At 41.8% G+C, this 25,245-nt stretch overlaps 1 protein-coding gene across 1 annotated transcript; it reads right to left on the reverse strand.

The window, feature by feature from the left end:
- Positions 1-8,596: 8,596 nt before the first annotated feature.
- nmur1a (neuromedin U receptor 1a) lies at positions 8,597-25,011 on the reverse strand. Its single transcript, XM_063047285.1, has 2 exons — positions 24,087-25,011; positions 8,597-9,617 (listed from the first exon to the last, which is right to left on the reverse strand). Exons 1-2 carry the CDS (start codon positions 25,009-25,011, stop codon positions 9,274-9,276), a joined length of 1,269 nt encoding a protein of 422 aa, XP_062903355.1. The 3' UTR covers positions 8,597-9,273.
- Positions 25,012-25,245: the final 234 nt, after the last annotated feature.

The following is a 25,245-nucleotide window of genomic DNA, read 5'->3' on the forward strand; positions in this document are numbered from 1 at the left end:
CAAAGTGACATCTATCTATCTTTCCGTTTATTTTCTCATTCATGTTATCCATATCTCATGATAACAGTATTACGTTTGTGCATTTGGAAATATTCCTACCTTTACATATCTGAATTTGCTACCATATTAGGTGACTGGAAAATCAAGACGAAGATGATAGTTAGAAATTGCTACAAAAGTAATGGCTTGACTACTCATCATTGTTGAACTATACACGGGATGGCACTTTCACAATTGTGAATAAGAGTAGAAATCCAGAAAACATGATCAAGTTCACTCTTCTTCACAAACTTTGTTATAAATGGCATCTGGTTAAAAGACTCAACACTTAAGTGTTTAGATGGAGAGACGTCACTCTATACCTAATAGATCTCCATCAAACTCACCAGAAAATTTAGGTTTATCCATTCATGGAATTGTTTTACAGGCACATTCAATTGAAATATTACCTATCAGTATCCAGGAGCTGAATATTAGCATCTGTGATCCTATTTCTGATATTGATTGTTTTTTTAAATAGCATCATTTTTTACTTCTTGCAACATACATCAAAGTTGCTGGTGAACGCAGCAGGCCAAGCAGCATCCATAGGAAGAGGTGCAGTCGACGTTTCGGGCCGAGACCCTTCGTCAGGACTAACTGAAGGAAGAGTGAGTAAGGGATTTGAAAGCTGGAGGGGGAGGGGGAGATGCAAAATGATAGGAGAAGACAGGAGGGGGAGGGATAGAGCCGAGAGCTGGACAGGTGATAGGCAAAAGGGGATACGAGAGGATCATGGGACAGGAGGTCCGGGAAGAAAGACAAGGGGGGGGGGTGACCCAGAGGATGGGCAAGGGGTATATTCAGAGGGACAGAGGGAGAAAAAGGAGAGTGAGAGAAAGAATGTGTGCATAAAAATGAGTAACAGATGGGGCACGAGGGGGAGGTGGGGCCTTAGCGGAAGTTAGAGAAGTCGATGTTCATGCCATCAGGTTGGAGGCTACCCAGACGGAATATAAGGTGTTGTTCCTCCAACCTGAGTGTGGCTTCATCTTTACAGTAGAGGAGGCCGTGGATAGACATGTCAGAATGGGAATGGGATGTGGAATTAAAATGTGTGGCCACTGGGAGATCCTGCTTTCTCTGGCGGACAGAGCGTAGATGTTCAGCAAAGCGGTCTCCCAGTCTGCGTCGGGTCTCACCAATATATAAAAGGCCACATCGGGAGCACCAGACGCAGTATATCACCCCAGTCGACTCACAGGTGAAGTGATGCCTCACCTGGAAGGACTGTTTGGGGCCCTGAATGGTGGTAAAGGAGGAAGTGTAAGGGCATGTGTAGCACTTGTTCCGCTTACACGGATAAGTGCCAGGAGGGAGATCAGTGGGGAGGGATGGGGGGGACGAATGGACAAGGGAGTTGTGTAGGGAGCGATCCCTGCGGAATGCAGAGAGAGGGGGGGAGGGAAAGATGTGCTTAGTGGTGGGATCCCGTTGGAGGTGGCGGAAGTTACGGAGAATAATATGTTGGACCCGGAGGTTGGTGGGGTGGTAGGTGAGGACCAGGGAAACCCTATTCCTAGTGGGGTGGTGAGAGGATGGAGTGAGAGCAGATGTACGTGAAATGGGGGAGATGCGTTTAAGAGCAGAGTTGATAGTGGAGGAAGGGAAGCCCCTTTCTTTAAAAAAGGAAGACATCTCCCTCGTCCTGGAATGAAAAGCCTCATCCTGAGAGCAGATGCGGCGGAGACGGAGGAATTGCGAGAAGGGGATGGCATTTTTGCAAGAGATAGGGTGAGAAGAGGAATAGTCCAGATAGCTGTGAGAGTCAGTAGGCTTATAGTAGACATCAGTGGATAAGCTGCCTTCCAGGTGAGGCATCACTTCACCTGTGAGTCGACTGGGGTGATATACTGCGTCCGGTGCTCCCGATGTGGTCTTTTATATATTGGTGAGACCCGACGTAGACTGGGAGACCGCTTTGCTGAACATCTACGCTCTGTCCGCCAGAGAAAGCAGGATCTCCCAGTGGCCACACATTTTAATTCCACATCCCATTCCCATTCTGACATGTCTATCCACGGCCTCCTCTACTGTAAAGATGAAGCCACACTCAGGTTGGAGGAACAACACCTTATATTCCGTCTGGGTAGCCTCCAACCTGATGGCATGAACATCGACTTCTCTAACTTCCGCTAAGGCCCCACCTCCCCCTCGTACCCCATCTGTTACTCATTTTTATGCACACATTCTTTCTCTCACTCTCCTTTTTCTCCCTCTGTCCCTCTGAATATACCTCTTGCCCATCCTCTGGGTCACCCCCCCCTCCTTGTCTTTCTTCCCGGACCTCCTGTCCCATGATCCTCTCGTATCCCCTTTTGCCTATCACCTATCCAGCTCTCGGCTCTATCCCTCCCCCTCCTGTCTTCTCCTATCATTTTGCATCTCCCCCTCCTCCTCCAGCTTTCAAATCCCTTACTCACTCTTCCTTCAGTTAGTCCTGACGAAGGGTCTCGGCCTGAAACGTCGACTGCACCTCTTCCTATGGATGCTGCTTGGCCTGCTGCGTTCACCAGCAATTTTGATGTATGTTGCTTGAATTTCCAGCATCTGCAGAATTCCTGTTGTTTACTTTTTACTTCTTTCTATTTTATCTCTTCCTCTTCAAGTGTGGCAGATGTTTGACTGCCTAATTACAAAGGCCCATTACCAAATGTCTTACAAAGTATCTGTTAAGTGAGCAAAGAACAGAGAACAGCTAGTCGGATTGATTCACTGCGAGGGCAAGAACTAATCCATCAGTCAGAAGCAAAATAAAACTTGAGAGTGGCCATGCAGGTGGTTTGAAACAATTCTCACCTTTATATTAGACTTGGCCAATCAAGCAAATAACAATGCACTATCTCGGGCACAACGTAAAATAACATGGAGAGCTGTCATTTACAACCCATTTATCGGACATATTGAACACTCTTTCCTTATATTATTAAAGTATACCATTACTAGCAGGACCCTTAACAATATTGATGTATAAAGGATCTTGAGATCCAAGCCCTTATCTCCCTGAATGCAGCAACACAAGTAAACAGAGAGGTAAAGAAGGGTGTATGTCATGCTTATATTCATTGTTAGGAGTATAGGACAGTAGAGCAAGGAAGTCATGATGCTGTTGTATGAAACTTTGTTGAAGTCGTACTTGTTCTATCATGTCAATCTGTTCAGAGGTCTGTTCTGGGACCCCTTCTCTTCGTGATGAGGAAGTGGAGGGATGGGTTAGTAAATTTGCTGATGACACAAAGGTTGGAGGTGTTGTGGATAGTGTGGAGGGCTGTCAGAGGTTACAGTGGGACCGATAGGATGCAAAACTGGGCTGAGAAGTGGCAGATGGAGTTAAACGCAGATAAGTGTGAGGGGGTTCATTTTGGTAGGTCAAATATGATGGCAGAATATAGTATTAATGGTAAGACTCTTGGCAGTGTGGAGGATCAGAGGGATCTTGGGGTCCAAGTCCATTAGACACTCAAAGCTGCTGCACAGGTTGACTATAGGGTTAAGAAGGCATATGGTGCATTGGCCTTCATCAACTGTGAGATTGAGTTCAAGAGCCAAGAAGTAATGTTGCAGCTATATAGGACCTTGTTCAGACCCCACTTGGAATACTGTGCTCAGTTCTGGTCACCTCACTACAGGAAGGATGTGGAAACTATAGGAAGGTCACAGAGGAGATTTACAAGGATGTTGCCTGGTTTGGGGAGCATGCCTTATGAGAATAGTTTGAGTGAACTTGGCCTTTTCTACTTGGAGTGACAGAGGACGAGAGGTGACCTGATAGAGGTGTATAAGATGATGAGAGGCATTGATCATGGGGATAGTCAGAGGCTTTTTCCCAGGGCTGAAATGGCTAACATCAGAGGGCACAGTTTTAAGGTGCTTGGAAGTAGGTACAGTGGAGATGTCAGGGGTAAGTTTTTTTATGGAGAGAGTGGTGAACATGTAGAATGGACTGCTGGCGACGGTGGTGGAGGCGGAAACAATAGGGTCTTTTAAGAGATTCCCAGATAGTTACATGGAGCTTAGAAAAATAGAGGACTATGGGTAACCCAAGGTAATTTCTAAAGTAATTACATGTTCAGCACAGCATTGTGGGCTGAAGGGCCTGTATTGTGCCATAGGTTTTCTATATTTCTATGTGCAGTTCTGGTTATCCCATTACAGAAGGATGGGGGGGACTTTGGAAATGACGCAGAAGAGGTTTACAAGGATGCTGCCTGGATTAGAGGGTATTAGCACCAGACATGGATCATTTTCTCTGGGGTGTCTGAGGCTGAGGGCCACCTACCTAATAGAAGTATATAACATTATAAGAGGCATAAACTGTCAGAGTCTTTTAATTTAACCTGGGGTTGAAATATCAAATGCCACAGGGAACAGCTTTAAATTTAAGATGAGAGGGGCCAAGTTTAAAAGGGGTGTGCAGGGCATTTTTTCTGACACGGTAAGTAGTGGGTGGCTGGAAGGTGCTGCCAGGGGGTGGTAGTGGAAGTAGATAGGATAGAGACATTCAAGAGGTTTTTAGTGGAGAAGGAGCATTAAGGGTGGCATTGAGAAACCAGTGTCCGTGCACTGAAAGCACACAGAGGTCTTGGCCCACCAGCTCCCTCAGCCATCCCCACCTCATCTGAGGAAGCATCTACAGTTGCTAACTTGGCCTCATCGGCTAGCTCAGAACCTTCAAAACCAGACAGAAGGCAAGTTATCCCCAATCCAAGGTACTGCCTAAGAAGAGAAAGGAAGTGGATTAGCTACCGATTATTCACCCTGCTTTATTTTCCTCTAATGTTGTTGGCCGTTCTGTCCATGCCCCTTTGGATTTTCAACAATCCAGATGCCAACTGCATGCATAATATGATGCTGCAGGAGAAATTATTAATAAATCCCAGGTCCTAAGAAAATTGTCGAGAAGAATATCTGTGGATGAAAATCCTATCATGGCTAGATTTGGTATGGCATTATTGCCTAGAAGTACACACGCACACATATACACATTACCATCCCAGAGGCAGCTTATTGGTCCAGGTAATAAAAATACAGGAATAAATGGGCCCCTTCTCCACTCGGGCTCCAGTGTGATTATACACAATTTAAAAGTGGCTTCAAACTAAAGTTGTTAGTATCACAGGTCATATGAAGGTACATTAAATACTTGACTACTTCTCACTCCCCTAAGCGAGAAAAAGGCTTGGAGGATAAACAGAGATTGAGGACAGGAAACATGCGAGTTCATGAGGACATCAGACCTCAAAGTGTTCAATGTGTACAATTATCATATTACAATGTGTTAATATGGTACATTTGTTAAGTCTTCCAGTGTTCTATCCAATATATAAACTTCATCCAACATCCAAACGAATGGCAATAGAAACCATTTTGCCCAAATTGTTTGTTGTTACTTCGATAAGCATACATTCACCCACAAAAACACGGGCCGTAGGCACATTAGGAACCACAGATATATTAAGAACTATAATTCACAAGTTCCTCTCCAAGTCACAAACTAACCTGATTTAGAAAACCATTGCTGTTCCTCTATTATTGCTGGGTCTAGATCAGAGAACTCTATGATAGAAGGGCAGATTAGGAACATATTCAGCACACCAACTGAAGCAGCTCAAGAAATGTGGCCCTTCACTGTCTTAGCAAGGATATTTAGAAATAGCTAACAACCTCATATCCAATTACCTGAGTACACAGGCTAAAAGGGTGCTTCTCAAAACACCAGTACAGTTTCTTACTGAGTCACAGGGCAGGGTTTTACAGTATATATGGATTCAAAGAGTCATGAGTGTATATATGGCACAAATCTTAAACTTTCAGCCCAGATAAGTGTAATTTCAGGAGTTATACGGGAACTGCTAATTCATGCAGGTGACCTCACACTAGAGCTGGAATTCGTAAAGGAACTGTTCTCAATGGGAAAATTTGGCAATAACGCAGCTGTCCACTCATCTGTAATGGCAAAATAAGTAGGATTTCAAGTAAAAATCCTGCTAGCAGTGTGTCAGCTGGAGCGAGGATCAGGGTGGTTGGTCTTGTCCCTACAATGAACACAAAGGAAGGAGAAAGCTTCATCTGTAACCTTTGGCCTATTCGTTGTCTTCATCACTCATTTCCTAAAAGCTGCTTAAACAGGTAGGATACACTTTACCTATCACCTGCCAACATGTACTCTTTTCCCTCCCCCTATTTACTTATTCTGCACTCTGCCCCATTCCTTTCCAGTCCCGATGAAGGATTTCAGCCTGAAACATCAACTGTTTATTCCCTCCAGAGATAATGTCTAATTTGCTGGGTTCCTCTGGCATTTTGTGTGTGATATTCATTAACTACAACTTAGAGCAATACTGAAGTCACAGAAGGCAGGTCATTTTCTTTTCTACTTATGATAGAACAATTATTTTCAGCACAATTTTAATATCAAAGTGAAAAGTAAGAGAAATATGTTGTGTACTAGCAGATTTTTCCATGTGATCTCTCGAAAATATTTAAAATTTTACCTTACCCCTCAATACAGAGGAGAATTCCTTCCAAAATGGGTTGTTTGATGTTGATTTGCTTCTTTGGTTGTTTCACGTTCTCTTTTGTTCCTCACTGTATTCTCTACTTAAAATTGTTATCTACCAGCCATGAGCAATGCTAATTGTGTAACACTGTTCAAGAAAAACTCAAGTTGTGATAATATTAAGCAATGTTCAGTTTACTTAAAGGTACCAAAACATAATGGACAATTGATTTTGGCAATGTTGAAAATGGATTTTCAGAATGGTCACAAACCATATTAAACAAGTCAATTTTTTTTTGCCTATGTAATCAGCCTGCATATAACTAAAGCTAAAGTACAAAAGAAGTCAGCACTAACAAATTAAGTAATTTTTTAAGTCCAATCATACAAATGTAACTAAAGTAAATACAGACACAAGTAATCATTTGTTATACAGAAGTTCTGGGGGTAAGTGAAAACATTCCTGTTGCAGGCAGATTTGAACACAATTTTATTGAAAACTACAGAATCAGTAAATATTTGCAATTACTACTATATCACTGATAAATGAACCATGCATTGAAGAGTAAGCAGATTTTTATAGTAAAATCAGCGTGAAACATAAAGGTGCTGGCTCTACTTTTCTGGTTGATCTCAGCTAAAGAGACATAACAATGCTCATCATGAAACAACCCACATGTCAGCATTAGCAGCATTATCACATGAACACTCTTAAGTAAAATGAGAGAGTGCAAAATCAAATTTAGCAGATTTTTCAGTTTTATTTCTGTTGAAGTTAATGCACTATTGTCAATCATTATACACAATCACAAGTCAATTTAAAATCAATATTTTCAAGTTTAGTTTATTTTTGTTTTTAATCCGCTCATCATTCTTCCATTTTTTTCATTTTATCACTTTTCTTAATATAATTACAATTATAATTATAATTTTAAAAACTGCTTTTTATTACAGCTGAGATTTATTATCACATTCTTAGTTTTAAGGGAATATTTCTGTTGTGACTCTCATTCTTGATAAATTGCCCAGGTCCTATTGTTGGAGTCAGTAGTTCTAAAAGACATCCTTGTTAACATATAACCTCAGATCAGTCTGTGTGATCAATGAAAGAGCATTTCAGCAGAGCAGGCTCCAGAATGCCTCTGAAATGAATTGCAGTTTAGCAACATGTTTCACATTTCCTCTCTTTAGAGGAGAAGCCTTCAAATCAATTGTTTTGTTCTGGGTGTCTTCGCTCCCTACATCTACAATACAGCAAGTCAGTACAAGTGATTCAGTTAAGTAATTTCCTGTCCAAAAGCATTCAGTAAGAGTACAGCACAAACTGTTAGATCCAAGACACCTTCAGTTCAGCTTGTATAGGATATCTTATTAGCATTGTAGACACAAGGGTGCCTCTGAAATGATTTCTCTCTCATGAAATTGATTAGCTTTGTAATTGAAACAGACATCTCACCAGTAATTTCTCAATAGCATTTAAGGGTAGCTAACCTTTGCAGCAATGTTCAGGTCCGGTAAATGTACAAAAAGTTCTTTTAGACTCCTATGCTATTTTACCAGGAAATTTGAAAATAATGTGCAGTGCTACTGGGTAGTAATGGTGAAATGCTCTTTGGAGTTCTCATTTATTGGACTAAGTATTCCAGAATCTATTTGAATTTCACCCCTTTGAACTTGTCATACTTGGGCATTTCTGCTTCATGCCTCCAGGAAAGGTTGTTGTAACCAAAATAAGAGTGATTCTATTACTCATGGGGCAGAGGAAGAATTTATTTTATTATTATTTTTAGTCATTTAAAGATTCAGCATGGATTCCCCCTTTCCAGCCCTTCAAGTAACCCATGATTTAACAGTGGCCTAGTCATGGGACAAGCCAGCCGGTGGTACAGTGGCATCCACACCAGACTTTGAGGCGAATGGTCCTGGGATTGAATCTGGCTAGCTCTTTGCACTTTTCCAATCCATGCTGGGTTGAGCATCGAGCTAGCAACTTGGCCTCATCAAAAAAAAAGACAGAAATGTTAAAGAGAGGGCAAGTTTGCCGCCCAATGAGTCACAAGGGATGGAAAGGAACAACAACAACAATCACGGGACAATTTACAATGATCAATTAACCTACTAACGGGTACGTCTTTGAACTATGGGAGGAAACCGGAGCAGCCAGAGGAAAGCCACGCATTTCACTGAGATTACGTACAAACTCTTTACAGAGGATGCCAGAAATGAACTCTGAACTCTGACACCCCAAGCTGTAATAGCGTCACCATTAGCTAGAAAAGCAATAGCAGCAAAAAGCTGGAGTATTCAAGGCTCTATAACACTGAGGAAACAACAAGGCAACAAGGCAACAAGGCAACAAGGCAACAAGGCTAAATTCAGGCATCCTTATCCTGTCTGTAATGTTTTTGGTCCCAAAATCACCAGTCCTAAGGAACAGTGAGCTGGGAAGCTGCCAAAGACCTGAGCAACATCTTACCACAAGATCTGCAGCTTCGAATAAAAGCTAAATATACAGATAAATTCTTTCCAGTTAAAGAGAGAAGACCATTTGGAGAAGAGAGGTCTAAGGAGAGAAAACCTAGAAATACAAATTAGCAGTGAATATGACAACATTATCACTGTACACCATGCAAATTAATTTTATTCCACACAACATACAAGAACATCTTTGAGAAGCTACAAATGAAAACACGGAAGTTTAACCTTTATCTACATTTCTGCATTCATTAGATGGCTCAGTCCTCAATTTCAGACAATGGGATTCCATTGCAGGAACTGGACTCCAGCACTGTGCTATGGGATGTCATTCTGTTTACACTTGTTGAATATTGTGTGGGTTTGTAACTTTGGGATTTGCGCTTGCATACCACTTCTTTAAACATCTCTCTGAATCTGGTGGACATGAGATTATAGAGGATTGGATTGACAGCAGAGCTAAAATAGAAAAGCACTCCAGAGATAACATGTACAATCTGATACAATATGAGCATTTGTCCATTCTTGTACGCAATCTGGATCCACATTAATCGATCTGTGTGAAAGGGCGCCCAGCAGATTCCAAACACAATTACCAGAATAACTGCAAAGAACAAAATATAATCAGTAGTATAATAAAATTACATATGTATGTAAAAGACTTATCTTTAAATGAAAAGTTTATATTAAAAAAGACTATAAAACATAACTGACCATAAGGAAAGTTCAACTAAACTTATTAGGTTACCCAACCCTATCAGTAACGGAAACATTCATGGAACTGAAAGCTCAGGACTACCAGGAGTGGAAAAATTACACCTGATAATTGTTCCCAGCCACTCCAACATCAAAGTTTATCATGGGAACTGACCTATTTCTTAATATCTTTCTGCCTGAACCAACAATCACGGGATTAAAATTTCCCTTTGGTGAATGTTGTCAATTCAAGAGCAGGTGCGGCTGGAAAATTTATTCATAGATATAACGGAAGGACTGGTAGTCAACATGATTAAAAACTTTGGGCAAAGTTCACATCAGTGAGCACTGCTATTAGTTCTGACATAATCAGCTGACACAGAACAAACCACAGAGTGGAGAAATGAACTTCATTCAGCATGATTTAAAGGGATACCCTCTAGATTCCATTTAAATGCCAGAAAAAAAACCTTTAGGAAGTAATCCCATGAATCAGTTATAGTGATTATTAGCTAATCAGATGGCTTAAATGTTTACCACCTCATAAATCATTTCTTTCCCTCTCCAATTGGAACTGATGTAGCAAATTCACGCTTCCTTCAGGCAGAGAGGAAAGAAAATTTCTTGTAGCGGGAACAGTCAGAGCTATCACTGTAAGAAGCTTAGAGAGAAGAATAAAAACGTGAAAGTGTGATCAGTTTTCTAGTTCTGCAGTCCCTTTTCAGCATCAGTATTAAAGTATTGATGACTGCCGCCATTACAATAAAAACAAAAGAACCCATTGAAATGCATTAAATATTTTATATAGAGTCTAATTTCAAAATAGCTGCAAATTGTACATCATTTGTCATTTAAATTTTGTATATAGGCAATGGTTTGAATGTAACCGCTCATCTCCTTTCTTGCCACGTGCTTGTTTGGTACAATGTATAATACCATAAAACCATAAGACCATAAGACAAAGGAGCAGAAGTCGGCCATTCGGCCCATCGAGTCTGCTCTGCCATTTTATCATGAGCTGATCCATTCTCCCATTTAGTCCCACTCCCCCGCCTTCTCACCATAACCTTTGATGCCCTGGCTACTCAGATACCTATCAATCTCTGCCTTAAATACACCCAATGACTTGGCCTCCACTGCCGCCCGTGGGAACAAATTCCATAGATTCACCACCCTCTGGCTAAAAAAATCTCTTCGCATTTCTGTTCTGAATGGGTGCCCTTCAATCCTTAAGTCATGGCCTCTCGTACTAGATTCCCCCATCATGGGAAACAACTTTGCCACATCCACTCTGTCCATGCCTTTCAACATTCGAAATGTTTCTATGAGGTCTCGCCTCATTCTTCTAAACTCCAAGGAATACAGTCCAAGAACAGGCAAATGTTCCTCATATGTTAACCCTCTCATTCCCGGAATCATTCTAGTGAATTTTCTCCTACCCTCTCCAATGTCAGCACATTCTTTCTTAAATAAGGAGACCAAAACTGCCCACAGTACTCCAAGTGAGGTCTCACCAGTGCCTTATAGAGCCTCAACATCACATCCCTGCTCCTATACTCTATTCCTCGAGAAATGAATGCCAACATTGCATTTGCCTTCTTTACCACCAACTCAACCTGGAAGTTAACCTTAAGGGTATCCTGTACGAGGACTCCCAAGTCCCGTTGCATCTCCGAACTTTGAATTTTTTCCCCATTTAAATAATAGTCTGTCCATTTATTTCTTCTGCCAAAGTGCATAACCATACACTTTCCAACATTGTATTTCATTTGCCACTTCTTTGCCCATTCTTCCAATCTATCCAAGTCTCTCTGCAGACTTTCTGTTTCCTCAGCACTACCAGCCCCTCCACCTATCTTCGTATCATCAGCAAACTTAGCCACAAAGCCATCTATTCCATAATCCAAATCGTTGATGTACAACGTAAAAAGAAACAGCCCCAACATGGACTCCTGTGGAACACCGCTGGTAACCGGCAGCCGACCAGAATAGGATCCCTTTATTCCCACTCTCTGTTTCCTGCCAATCAGCCAATGCTCTATCCACATATGCAACTTTCCCATAATTCCATGGGCTCTTATCTTGTTAAGTAGCCTCATGTGTGGCACCTTGTCAAAGGCCTTCTGAAAATCCAAATATACAACATCCACTGCATCTCCCTTGTCTAGCCTACTTGTCATTTCCTCAAAAAATTGTAATAGGTTTGTCAGGCAGGGTTTTCCTTTAAGGAATCCATGCTGAGTTCTGCCTATCTTGTCATGTGCCTCCAGGTACTCTGTAATCTCATCCTTGACAATCGACTCCAACAACTTCCCAACCACCGATGTCAAGCTAACAGGTCTATAATTTCCTTTTTGCTTCCTTGCCCCCTTCTTAAATAGCGGAGTGACATTTGAAATCTTCCAGTCCTCCGGAACCATGCCAGAATCTATCGACTTTTGAAAGATCATCGCTAATGCCTCCGCAATCTCCACAGCTACTTCCTTCAGAACACGAGGGTGCATTCCATCTGGTCCGGGAGATTTATCTACCTTTAGACTATTCAGCTTCCTGAGTACTTTCTCTGTCGTAATTGTGACTGCACACACTTCTCTTCCCTGCCACCCTTGAGTGTCTGGTATACTGCTGATGTCTTCCTTAGTGAAGACTGATGCAAAATACTCGTTCAGTTCCTCCACCATCTCCTAATCTCCCATTACAATTTCTCCAGCATCATTTTCTATCGGTCCTATATCTACTCTCTTTTACTCCTTATATACTTGAGAAAGCTTTTAGTGTCCTGTTTGATATTATCTGCTAGCTTCCTTTCATAGTTAATCTTTTCCCTCTTAATGACCTTCTTAGTTTCCTTTTGTAAGCTTTTAAAATCTTCCCAATCCTCTGTCTTCCCACTAATTTTTGCTTCCTTGTATGCCCTCTCCTTTGCTTTAACTTGGCTTTGGCTTCTCTTGTCAACCACGGTTGCATCCTTTTTCCATTTGAAAATTTCTTCTTTTTTGGAATATACCTGTCTTGCACATTCCTCATTCCTCACATAAACTCCAGCCACTGCTGCTCTGCCGTCCTTCCTGCCAGTGTCCCTTTCCAGTCAACTTTGGCCAGTTGTGATGGAGTCTGGTTAATTGCGACACACTATGACCAGAACATTTTGGCCCAATTAAGCAGCTGCTCCAATTAGCCAAAGCTTCACAGAAACAGTTAAAATATATAAAAAGGACAAACTGGTTAAGGTTGTCTTTGCCGGGCAGGTGAGTGTGGGGGAGGGAGTGGCAATAAGCTCCCACTACCTATTAAAAGCCTCAAATGGCGTGCATCTCAGATAGCCTCTGACAACCAAGTCCTGCTCCCATCATTCAGCAGAAAATAAAGAGGTGAGGCTATGCTAGAGCTTTCCAGAGCTCTAGTTATACTCAGTCGTGAATATAAGTATTTACTACAGGACATCCTTCCCCTCAGCAGACAGCTAGCTCATTGCCAGGTATGTTACTGGAATTGAAAGAGTTAATTTATGGACCTTTACACAGATTGGACATCGTTTCAAGCAAAGAAAGTCACTGAAGAATATTAAATGCTTGGATAAGTAGTTGGGATTAAATTATTACCTCTAATAGCCAAATCTAGAACAAATAAGCATAACCATAATAATAAAGCTCTGTTGTTCAGGGGCAAGCTAAAAAGCTAATCTCCAGGGGCAGCAAAATCTCAAACTCTCATCTTATAAAAGCCATTGAGACCAGTGAGTTGATGAGAAACTTTAAACTGAGACTGAGGATTTTGGATAGGCAGGGAAATTAAGGCAGTATCTGGCAACAAGAAACAAACCATCCATAATCTTATTGAAAAGACTGGAGGGGACAGGGTAGATGCCGAAGAGTTCAACCCCATGTTCCGGCAAAAGTGCATAGGCCAGAGGATTGTTTCTGCACTGTTGTGAAGAGTTACACACAGCAAGACAGTTGCTTTTTTTAGCAAACACTTCAGAGGATTGTGCTGTCTCCTATAACTATTCTCTGGTACAACACAGCGTGATATGTTAAACGTCACTGCATCTCCATACACTTTGGCCTTTGGTTCCATGGTAGCTGCAGCAGGATGCAACAATAAAATCAGTGGCTGTACACAACTGCATTAAGCAGGTGTTGATAGCATATAGAGCAAACACTTTCATTAGATTTCCCATGAAGTCTGGGGTCACAACAAAGATCACAGTTGTGGGGTTCAATAAAAGCTCTGGAGTTAAAGAACTGATTTCCAGGAATAAAAATATATGAAATCGTTATGAGTTTTCTAGTTCTGCAATCACTTTTCAGCATCAGTATTAAAGTACTGTATTGTTGATTGCTACTATTACAATTGAAAACAGAAGAACCTATTGAAATGCATCAAATATTTTATATAGAGTCGAATGTCAAAATAGCTGCAAATTGTATTTCATTTGTTGTTTAAATTTTGTATGTAGACAATGGTTTGAATGTACCTAAAATGCCCATCTCCTTTCTTGCCACGTGCTTGTTTGGCACAATGTATAATACAGTGGAGTCTGGTTAATTGCGACACACTGGGATCAGAACATTTTGGCCCAATTAAGCAGCTGCCCCAATAGCTGAAACTTCATAGTTATAGTTAAAAGATAGAAAAAAGACAAACTGGTTCTTTAAGGTTGTCGTGGCCAGTGGGGGGGGGGGTTAGTGACGATAAGCTCCCACTTAAATGCTCCTAATGGTGTGCACCTCAAATAGCCTCTGACAACCAAGTCCAGCTTTTGTCCTTCACAAGTGGTTTAGCTACTAAGCCCAGCAGAACCAATGCTACTGACAGGAGAAGGAGCAAAGGCTGGTACTAGCAACTTAAAACTAGTTGCTTCAGGTAGATAAGAATCATCAGCCATGGTTAGCAGCTCATCTAGGTTAAAGAAAACCCTGATCTCAAACCTCCACTGTCTTGCAGCTATGCCCACCCATCGGAAAGGATTCAGGAGTAAACTCGGGGGAAAAGTCCACAGCTGCAGTCCATAAGGCAGTCTCTGGTGAGTTCAGTGCTGACTGGCAACTCCTGTGATGCCACCGGTGCCAAAATGTATCAGTATCTGCCGTTCCTTTGGATTCATCAGCTGTGTGGAGAGGAGAAACCTGCTACATGGACAATAGATTGTTCTCGATATCGTACTGCCCTGGCTTACATATTATATAGACAGCTACAATGCATTATCCATGGTCAACCTGACATATGGATGGCCTTAGCACTTAACTGAGTAACAAACTATGTATTTAAATGAAATACAGAACAAATTAGAATATTACAAATACCTCTACAGCACTATAAAACTCCGTATTAATTCCCAATAGTTATTGATGGAGGAATTAAACTGTGTATTCTTTTGATTGACTAAATCAGCGGTCCCCAACCACCGGGCCGCAGACTGGTACCAGGCCGCAAAGCATGCGCTACCAGGCCGCGAAGAAACGATATGATTTGGCGATAGGAGTCAGCTGCACCTTTCCTCATTCCCTGTCACGCCCACTGTTGAGCTTGAATGCATGCGAGGTCATTACGCACGCGTCATCCATGTCAGCATGGGGAGGAGATCAACTCCTCGAGCTTGCAAATGATGGCGGGCTGGAAAACATATTTGACATAACATCTCTGCTGGCATTCTAGATCAAAGTCAAGACTAAATATCCTGAGATAGCCACGAAAGCACTGAAAACGTTGCTTCCATTTCCGACATATCTCTGCAATGAATGCAATGAAAACTAAATTGCAGAATAGACTGGACATAAGGAACCTTCTTTGAGTATCGCTGTCTCCCATCACCTCTCGAAGGGACCGTCTTGTTGCAGGAAAACAAGCCCAGGGCTCCCACTGGTTCAGCGATATTGGTGTGTTGCAACTACTTTATATGTTCAAACGGGGAAAATATGTTCTGTGTGTTTAATATCCAAACGTAACTTAAAATGTTATGATGCTATTGACTTATATAACCATATAACAATTACAGCACGGAAACAGGTCATCTCGGCCCTTCTAGTCCATGCCGAACGCTACTCTCACCTAGTCCCACCGACCTGCACTCAGCCCATAACCCTCCATTCCTTTCCTGTCTACATACCTATCCAATTTTTCTTTAAATGATAATATCGAACCTGCCTCTACAACTCCTACTGGAAGTTCGTTTTCGTTCAACACTTACTTCAAGCTCCCCTGATAATTGACTTGTCGCTATATTCATGCGAGGAAAATATGCGCTGTGTGTTTAATATTAAATTCGTTAGATTAACCCTTTTAGAAACGAAATTGAGTGTATTAGCCACTTATCACCTATATTGCGTTTGTGATTAACACCCCCCCCGAACAGAATCGCCAAAAACGAATTGTAAAAAAAGGGCATGTACACGCATGCGCAAATCACGCATGTGCACTGGTGCCCGCGCAAGGATTCATGGCCATTGTAGTCTTTCTCGGGGTAAACCCAACGTATTTGACTGATACTCTTGTTCGTTGGCAACCCTACCACCTCCCCCCCCACCCCAGTCGGCCGGTCCGCAAGAATATTGTCAATATGAAACCGGTCCGCAGTGCGAAAAAGGTTGGGGACCCCTGGACTAAATGAACTAAATCAGCACACATAATGGACTGTCTTCATACAATGTTTTAGATGATTGTATCCTCCAAACGTTCATTTTCATTGTAACATTCAAAATGGTTGTTTATACCTTCAAATTCTTTATAGTTCTTAACTTAGTGAAATTGTTTTATTTTCACTCCCGGCCGTTTCTGACATCACCAAACCTAAATATTGGAAACTGCAGTGAGCAAAACAGTTCTGAATTGTCTTGTCACTTATTTCTCACCAACTATCAGTAACAAAAATCACTGCTTTTTGAACACACACAAACACAACTGGTGTTATTTTAAAAATGATCTCTGTAAGCATGGTTTAATGTCTAACAGTCACACAAGTGTGCACGACTGACATGAGTGAGAAACAGTTCAGCAGCAGTGTCCAGCCTCAGTTAAGTGGCATATTGTCCCAAATATGTGAAGGGAACCCCAGCTATTTTCCCAATGTAGATTTTGTTCTTTAAGAGTTGGCTCAAATAAAAAGCTGTCCCAATTAACCAGAAACCACTGTATTCAGAAACAAGACATCTGATTTAATGAAACACAAAATATGAAAGCTAGATGGATCACAATGATAACTCAGAAGGAAGACTATGTAAGTCGCCCCATTTGCAAAGATACTGTCACAGGAAATATGCCGACAGCACACTGGCCAGATAAATGGAGTATCAATCAAGTTATGAAACTGTGGTTGTCAGAGGATAAAAACAACAATCACAAAATAGAAGAATGGACAGCCTTAATAAACATTTGGAGGAAGCCATTACAAGAATGGTTAATGGTCTGTGAAGTTCTCAAAGATCGTTAAGAAAGTATAAGCAAGGAGATTAGTAATGACTTAATCAAGGAGTGAATCTTCAAAACTGATTGATCGCAAGATTCTAAAGCAGGAATTGTTCTGAAAAGACATCAGCGACAAATAAGATTCTAAATAAGTCAATAGATTCTGGCATGGTTCCAGAGGACAGGAGGATTGCAAATGTCACTCCGCTATTTAAGAAGTGGGCAAGGAAGCAAAAAGGAAATTATAGACCTGTTAGCTTGACATCGGTGGTTGGGAAGTTGTTGGAGTCGATTGTCAAGGATGAGGTTACAGAGTACCTGGAGGCACATGACAAGATAGGCAGAACTCAGCATGGATTCCTTAAAGGAAAATCCTGCCTGACAAACCTATTACAGTTTTTTGAGGAAATGACAAGTAGGCTAGACAAGGGAGATGCAGTGGATGTTGTATATTTGGATTTTCAGAAGGCCTTTGACAAGGTGCCACACATGAGGCTACTTAACAAGATAAGAGCCCATGGAATTGCAGGAAAGTTACATACGTGGATAGAGCATTGGCTGATTGGCAGGAAACAGAGAGTGGGAATAAAGGGATCCTATTCTGGTTGACTGCCGGTTACCAGTGTTGTTCCACAGGGGTCCGTGTTGGGGCCACTTCTTTTTACATTGTACATCAATGATTTGGATTATGGAATAGATGGCTTTGTGGCTAAGTTTGCTGACGATACGAAGATAGGTGAAGGGGCTGGTAGTGCTGAGGAAACAGAAAGTCTGCAGAGAGACTTGGATAGATTGGAAGAATGGGTAAAGAAGTGGCAAATGAAATACGATGTTGGAAAGTGTATGGTTATGCACTTTGGCAGAAGAAATAAACGGGAAGACTATTATTTAAATGGGGAAAAAATTCAAAGTTCGGAGATGCAACGGGACTTGGGAGTCCTCGCACAGGATACCCTTAAGGTTAATCTCCAGGTTGAGTCAGTGGTGAAGAAGGCGAATGCAATGTTGGCATTCATTTCTCGAGGAATAGAGTATAGGAGCAGGGATGTGATGTTGAGGCTCTGTAAGGCAGCGGTGAGACCTCACTTGGAGTACTGTGGGTAGTTTTGGTCTCCTTATTTAAGAAAGGATGTGCTGACATCGGAGAGGGTACAGAGAAGATTCACCAGAATGATTCTGGGAATGAGAGGGTTAACATATGAGGAACGTTTGTCCACTCTTGGACTGTATTCCTTGGAGTTTCGAAGAATGAGGGGAGACCTTATAGAAACATTTCGAATGTTGAAAGGCATGGACAGAATTGATGTGGCAAAGTTGTTTCCCATGATGGGGGAGTCTAGTACGAGAGGGCATGACTTAAGGATTGAAGGGCACCCATTCAGAACAGAAATGCAAAGAGATTTTTTTAGCCAGAGGGTGGTGAATCTATGGAATTTGTTGCCACGGGCAGCAGTGGAGGCCAAGTCATTGGGTGTATTTAAGGCAGAGATTGATAGGTATCTGAGTAGCCAGGGCATCAAGGGTTATGGTGAAAAGGCCAGGGAGTGGGACTAAATGGGAGAATGGATTGGCTCATGATAAAATAGCGGAGCAGACTCGATGGGCCAAATGGCCGACTTCTGCTCCTTTGTCTTATGGTCTTATGGTCTAAATAAACACAGCCACAGGGAGGAACGAAACTATCTTGCAATTCATTATATTAGCCTATTGTAACATCTCCCAGCTTCAGCAAGCAGCCACCAGAAATTGGAACAATAACTTGCTTTACTAAGATCCAAATGGAAGCAACAACCTGGGCTATCTGGTTCTTGTGAGATAAGAAACAAAAGGTTCACCCCATGACACCTCCAGTAGCATCCAGGGCCTCAAGTGCAGGATGAAGAGCTGGCTGCAATGATAATTAGAGATAACTGGTAATCTGAATTAAAACATCAAAATTTGTAAATGGTGGAACTTGGCAATGAGACATAAGTGGAGTGAGGGCCTTGTATAAACTATCAGAAGCAATCAATTCCATTGATCTGTACCTGCTTGATTCAGTACCAATAACTGCACTACTTCACAACTGAAATGGTAAAAGGTGAGATTGTGAAACCCAACTACAACAGAACTAAACGGATGAAATAGATTAGATATGGTATTGGCCCACTAACATCAGAAAACATTATTATCTTTGCAATTAAAGACTGATTAAAGCTCATACATTGCCACCCATATGCAGCTCTGTGGGGACAAAGGTTCTGTTTAACCCTTTTTGCTAATGCAACGATGGCTCGGAGAAGGGGATTGGGAGGGGTGGGTCGGGGCGGGGAGGCAACTAAAGCATGACTGTACTATGGGTGCAGCTCTTTCACAGATGTGAATTGTATATTTGATACATTTGTTATGAAATGCACACACCTCCTTTATACTATGCTCTATTTAAAAAAAATAAAATATTTGAAAAAAACTAGAAAAAAAGCTAATACATTTCACCATTTGTCAATAATAAATCTCCAACCAAGTTCAAATTTAGTACAGCTCAACACTGAAGGCTCACATCTCACTTCAAAGGCACATGCATGATAAACCAATTTGATATTTTAAGCACGCTACCAATCAAATAGATTTATCAAATTATTTCTGCATCTTCTCCCTCAGTGGAGATAATAGATCCCATGTCACAATACTGAAAGGGGACAGGGAATTATCCCTGCCTTCCTGGTCAGTATTTATCCATTGTTAAACAATACAAGAATGGATCATCTAGTTATTGTTGCATTATTGCTTGTTAGAACTTACACATCTACAAGCTAGCTTCTTTGTTTCCTTCTTTACAATACCGATGACACCCCAAGACCAGTGTAATGGCTGTAAAACTCTTTAAGATGTCTTGAAAGGGAAATACTCAATTGCAGATCCATATTTGATATAGCAATCAGCCAGTAGTATGGTTTTTAAGAACCTATTGGCAAGAAATTTCCTGATGGAGTAAATACCTTCTGCAGCAGAAGCAATCCTATATCAGGTGTTCTATAGACTATAATGTATTCTACTCACAGAATAAGATGCAAATAAGACCACAGGACCGTAAGACATAGGAGCAAAACTAGGCCATTCAGCCGATCGATTCTGCCCCACTATACCATAATAGCTGATCCCATACACTTGCCTTCTTGCCATATCCTTTGATGCCCTGACTAATCAGGAAGCGATTAACTTGCGCCTTAAATATATGCACGGACTTGGCCTCCACCGCAGTCTGTGGCAGAGCATTCCACAGATTTACTATTCTCTGGCTAAAGAAAATACTCCTTACCTCTGTTCTAAAAGGTCACCCCTCAATTATGAGGCTATGCCCTCTAGTTCTGGATACCCCCACCAGAAGATACATCCGCTTCACATCCACCCTATCTAGTTCTTTCAACATTCTGAGGGTTTCAATGAGATCCCTGCGCATTCTTCTAAATTGCAGTGAGTAAAGGCCCAAAGCTGCCAAACGCTCCTATATTAACCCCTTCATTCCTGGAATCATCTCCATGAACCTCCTCTAGACTCTCTCCAATGACAACACATCCTTGCTGAGATATAGGGCCCAAAGCTGATGACAACACTCCAAGTGTGGCCTGACTAGTGTCTTATCTCCTCAGCATTATCTCCTTGCTTTTATATTCTATTCCCCTTGAAATAAATGCCAACATTGCATTTGCCTTCTTTACCACAGACTCAACCTGTAAATTAACCTTCTGGGAGTCTTACATGAACACTCCTAAGTCCCTCTGTACCTCTGATGTTTGAACCTTCTCCCCATTTTGATGATAGTCCACACTACTGTCCCTTTTACCAAATTGTATTATCATACATTTCCCTACACTGTATTTCATCTGCAAATAGGCTTGATTAACCTATCCACTCATTCTTAAGTGGGTAATAACCCACAATTCATTTGATATTGTGTGTACGGTGGGTAGAGCATTGCCCAAAGTATAAGGTTACATCCAAACAACACAGATAAAAGTTGCCGGTGAACGCAGCAGACCAGGCAGCATCTCCAGGAAGAGGTACAGTCGATGTTTCGGGCTGAGACCTTTCGTCAGGACTAACTGACAGAAGTGCTAGTAAGAGAGGGGGAGGGGGAGATCTGAAATGATAGAAGAAGACAGGAGGGGGAGGGATGGAGCCAAGAGCTGGACAGTTGATTGGCAAAAGGGATATGAGAAGATCATGGGACAGGAGGCCTATGGAGAAAGAAAGGGGGAGGGGGGAAGCCCAGAGGATGGGCAAGGGGTATAGTCAGAGGGACAGAGGGAGAAAAAGGAGAGAGAGAAAAAGAATGTGTGTATATAAATAAATAAATAACGGATGGGGTACAAGGGGGAGGTGGGGCATTAGCGGAAGTTTGAGAAGTCAATGTTCATGTCATCAGGTTGGAGGCTACCCAGACGGAATATAGGGTGCTGTTCCTCCAACCTGAGTGTGGCTTCATCTTTACAGTAGAGGAGGCTGTGGATAGACATGTCAGAATGGGAATGGGACATGGAATTAAAATGTGTGGCCACTGGGAGATCCTGCTTTCTCTGGCGGACAGAGCGTAGGTGTTCAGCGAGGTGATCTCCCAGTCTGTGTCGGGTCTCGCCAATATATAGAAGGCCACATCGGGAGCACCGGACGCAGTATATCACCCCAGCCGACTTACAGGTGAAGTGTCGCCTCACCTGGAAGGACTGTCTGGAACCCTGAATGGTAGTGAGGGAGGAAGTGTAAGGGCATGTGTAGCACTTGTTCCACTTACAAGGATAAGTCCCAGGAGGGAGATCGGTTGGGAGGGATGTCCAAAACTTGTTTTTTAATAATTTATTTATTGAGATACTGTGCAGAAAAGACCCTCCCGCCCCCTAAAGCTGCGCTGCCCAGCAGTCCCCCAATTGAGTCCCAGCCTAATCACAGCAAAATGTCCAATGAACAATTAACCTACCAACCTGTATGTCTTTGGAATGTGAGGGGAAACCAGAGCATCCGGAGAAAATTTAGCTACCAAGCACAGAAACAAGCTATTCAACCCAATCACAGTATTGTGTTATTTATTTTCCTCTGGAGCAAATGGTCCCTTCTCTCCTTCATAAACAGAAGCAGTTACTTCCATTACAGTTCTGTTGGATCTGATGAAGTGCTCTGTGGAGGTCCACAGACTCTGTCACTGATTGGTGGGTGCTTTAAGGACCCTATGGGAAAATTGCTTGGGATGTTGTGAGCTGCTTCCTTTCTATGCAGTCTGGCTCTACACATTCCAATTGTGGAGTCTTATGGTTCTCAGTGGCTTCCCACATAATAAGTGTCTCTGGGACAGGAAGATGTACTTGCTCAAATGCTTTTTAAATGCTGTTATTGCATCTGCAACATCATAATTGCATCTGCAAGTATATCATAAAGTATTTGAGATAAAACTTCCTTCTGACATATTTTGAACTCCCACAGATGTTGAGTCGGTAGTGAAGAAGGCGAATGCAATGTTGGTATTCATTTCTAGAGGAATAGAGTATAGGAGCAGGGATGTGATGTTGAGGCTCTATAAGGCAGCAGTGAGACCTCACTTGGAGTACTGTGGGTAGTTTTGGTCTCCTTATTTAAGAAAGGATGTGCTGATGTTGGAGAGGGTACAGAGAAGATTCACTAGAATGATTCCGGGAATGAGAGGGTTAACATATGAGGAACGTTTGTCTGCTCTTGGACTGTATTCCTTGGAGTTTAGAAGAATGAGGGGAGACCTCATAGAAACATTTCGAATGTTAAAAGGCATGGACAGAGTGGATGTGGCAAAGTTGTTTCCCATGATGGGGGAGTCTAGTACGAGAGGGCATGACATAAGGATTGAAGGGCACCCATTCAGAACAGAAATGCAAAGAAATTTTTTTAGTCAGAGGGTGGTGAATCTATGGAATTTGTTGCCACGGGCAGCAGTGGAGGCCAAGTCATTGGGTGTATTTAAGGCAGAGATTGATAGGTATCTTAGTAGCCAGGGCATCAAAGGTTATGGTGAGAAGGCGGGGGAGTGGGACTAAATGGGAGAATGGATCAGCTCATGATAAAATGGCAGAGCAGACTCGATGGGCCGAACGGCCGACTTCTGCTCCTTTGTCTTATGGTCTTATGGTCTTATAGATGTTCTGCCATTGAATTGCCACAATTTTGTGGGATTTACTTGATTAAGCAGGGTTTCTTGTACACTGGAAGTTACACAAGAGCAACAGTAAAAAAAAATCCACAAATTAGAGTTGTCTTGCAGCCTGCAATTTGAAGATAGTCAATTGACCTTCTAAAGTGTACAATCTTCAGGGAGCTCCCCCTAAGCTTTCCAAGCATTTAAAAATAGGCAATTCAGTCTAAACATCAAAATACGTATCTGCAAAAAACTGTGATGCTAAAAAAACTCACACATCAACATGGAATTTTCAACCGAGTGTCAAGCTACACAATGCTGTTGACATGTTATCTTAACTATAACCTTTGCTAAAAATCTACAGCTGAACGTTAGTAAGCTTAAGTGAACCAACATGTTAATCTCTGCTTTATATCCTCACTTTATAAAGCTCTTTCAATGTTATAATTGCATTTGATTTAAATAACCTCATAATGTAACTATTGCACATTAATATTACACCTGTATTGATAGTCCTCTTTACGACAAAGTACATATACTTATTTTTATTGGAATTTAAACGAAATTACTCAAGGCAGGAATAATTTTGGGAATCTTATTTCCATTTAATTAGCATCGCACAGCCCATCACAATCTTGTTTTCATTTGAATTGTTCTATTAAGTCAGTAAGATAGGATCATAAACGTCTATTTATCATCACAATTCACCTTTAAAACTGAAGTGTCAGTTCAAGGAGATGAACTGTGTTCTTCAAAGTGCCTTTTTTTATGAACAGAGGACTGGGATTTGACTAAGTGAGTCATTCATTGAACGACGCGCCAAGATTTTGTACTTACACAGCATTTTGGTGATTTGACGATTCTTTGCCTTCTCCTGTCGGTTCCGGCCGGTCTGGTTATTGCCATTTGTCGAGGAGGGCTTGACCCCGGAGAATGCTTTCTCTCGCCTTAGCTGCAGACCGATTAGCAAATACAGTACACTCAGGGTGATCATCGGGATGAAGTAAAAAAGCACGGTGGTGATCTGAATGATGACATTATACACCCAAATAGGCTTTAGCAACATGCACAGTGCGGATTCCTCAATGAGTTCGCCAGACGGTGTCTTCAGATACTGAATGCCGTGCAGGCTAGTGTTGGGAACGGCCAAACAAACCGAGAGAACCCAAAGCGCTATAATAACACGTTTCACATGAGTTCTGGTAACAATGTATTTCGCTTTAAAGGGATGAACCACCGCAATATACCTCTCGGCACTGAGCGCCGTCACGTTAAGTACAGAGGCAAAGCAAACAGTCTCGAAAAGGAACGTTTTGAAGTAGCATCCCACCTGACCGAAGAGGAACGGGTAGTTCCTCCACATTTCATAAATCTCCAAAGGCATGCCCACGATTAGGACCAGGAGATCCGAAATCGCCAAACTGAATAAATAATAATTGGTTGGTGTTCGCATAATCTTGTGCTTCGCGATAACGAAGCACGTTAATGCATTTCCAACGGAACCCACCAGAAAGATGCAGAGGTAGGTAACACAAGCCGGTATGAAGAAGTTCCATCTCCTGGGGCCCAAATTCTGAAGCAGGAACTCTCCTCTCGTCATGACACGGTTCTGTTCGTTAGTGGAGGTCCGGGAGAAGTTCTGCTGTTCTAAGGTTGAGTTGCACAAGTACTGGAAGACGGTTTGAAGAAAGTGCATTTGATTGTCCGGCAAATACAGCTCGGTGCAGTTTGGGATGAATTCTTCTCTCGGCGATAGTTGCATGTCTTAAAAAGATAATGAGAATGGGCACGTAAAGAGGATGAAAACAAATTTTACCTAGTTTTAAACTGCTAAGTTTGTCATTTTCCATACTTTGCAACATTCCATAGTAATTTGGAAATCTTTTACAACTCTCTTAAAAATTTCCGACATAAAATACGACTAACTCAAGAAAGCCAAGGACACTGTAAAAGTTGGCACTTAAAAAGAAAAACTGAAAAATTACGCAGGTTGAAT

The sequence above is a fragment of the Mobula hypostoma genome, chromosome 4, assembly GCF_963921235.1.
Source record: "Mobula hypostoma chromosome 4, sMobHyp1.1, whole genome shotgun sequence".
NCBI classification, from domain to species: Eukaryota; Metazoa; Chordata; class Chondrichthyes; order Myliobatiformes; family Myliobatidae; genus Mobula; species Mobula hypostoma.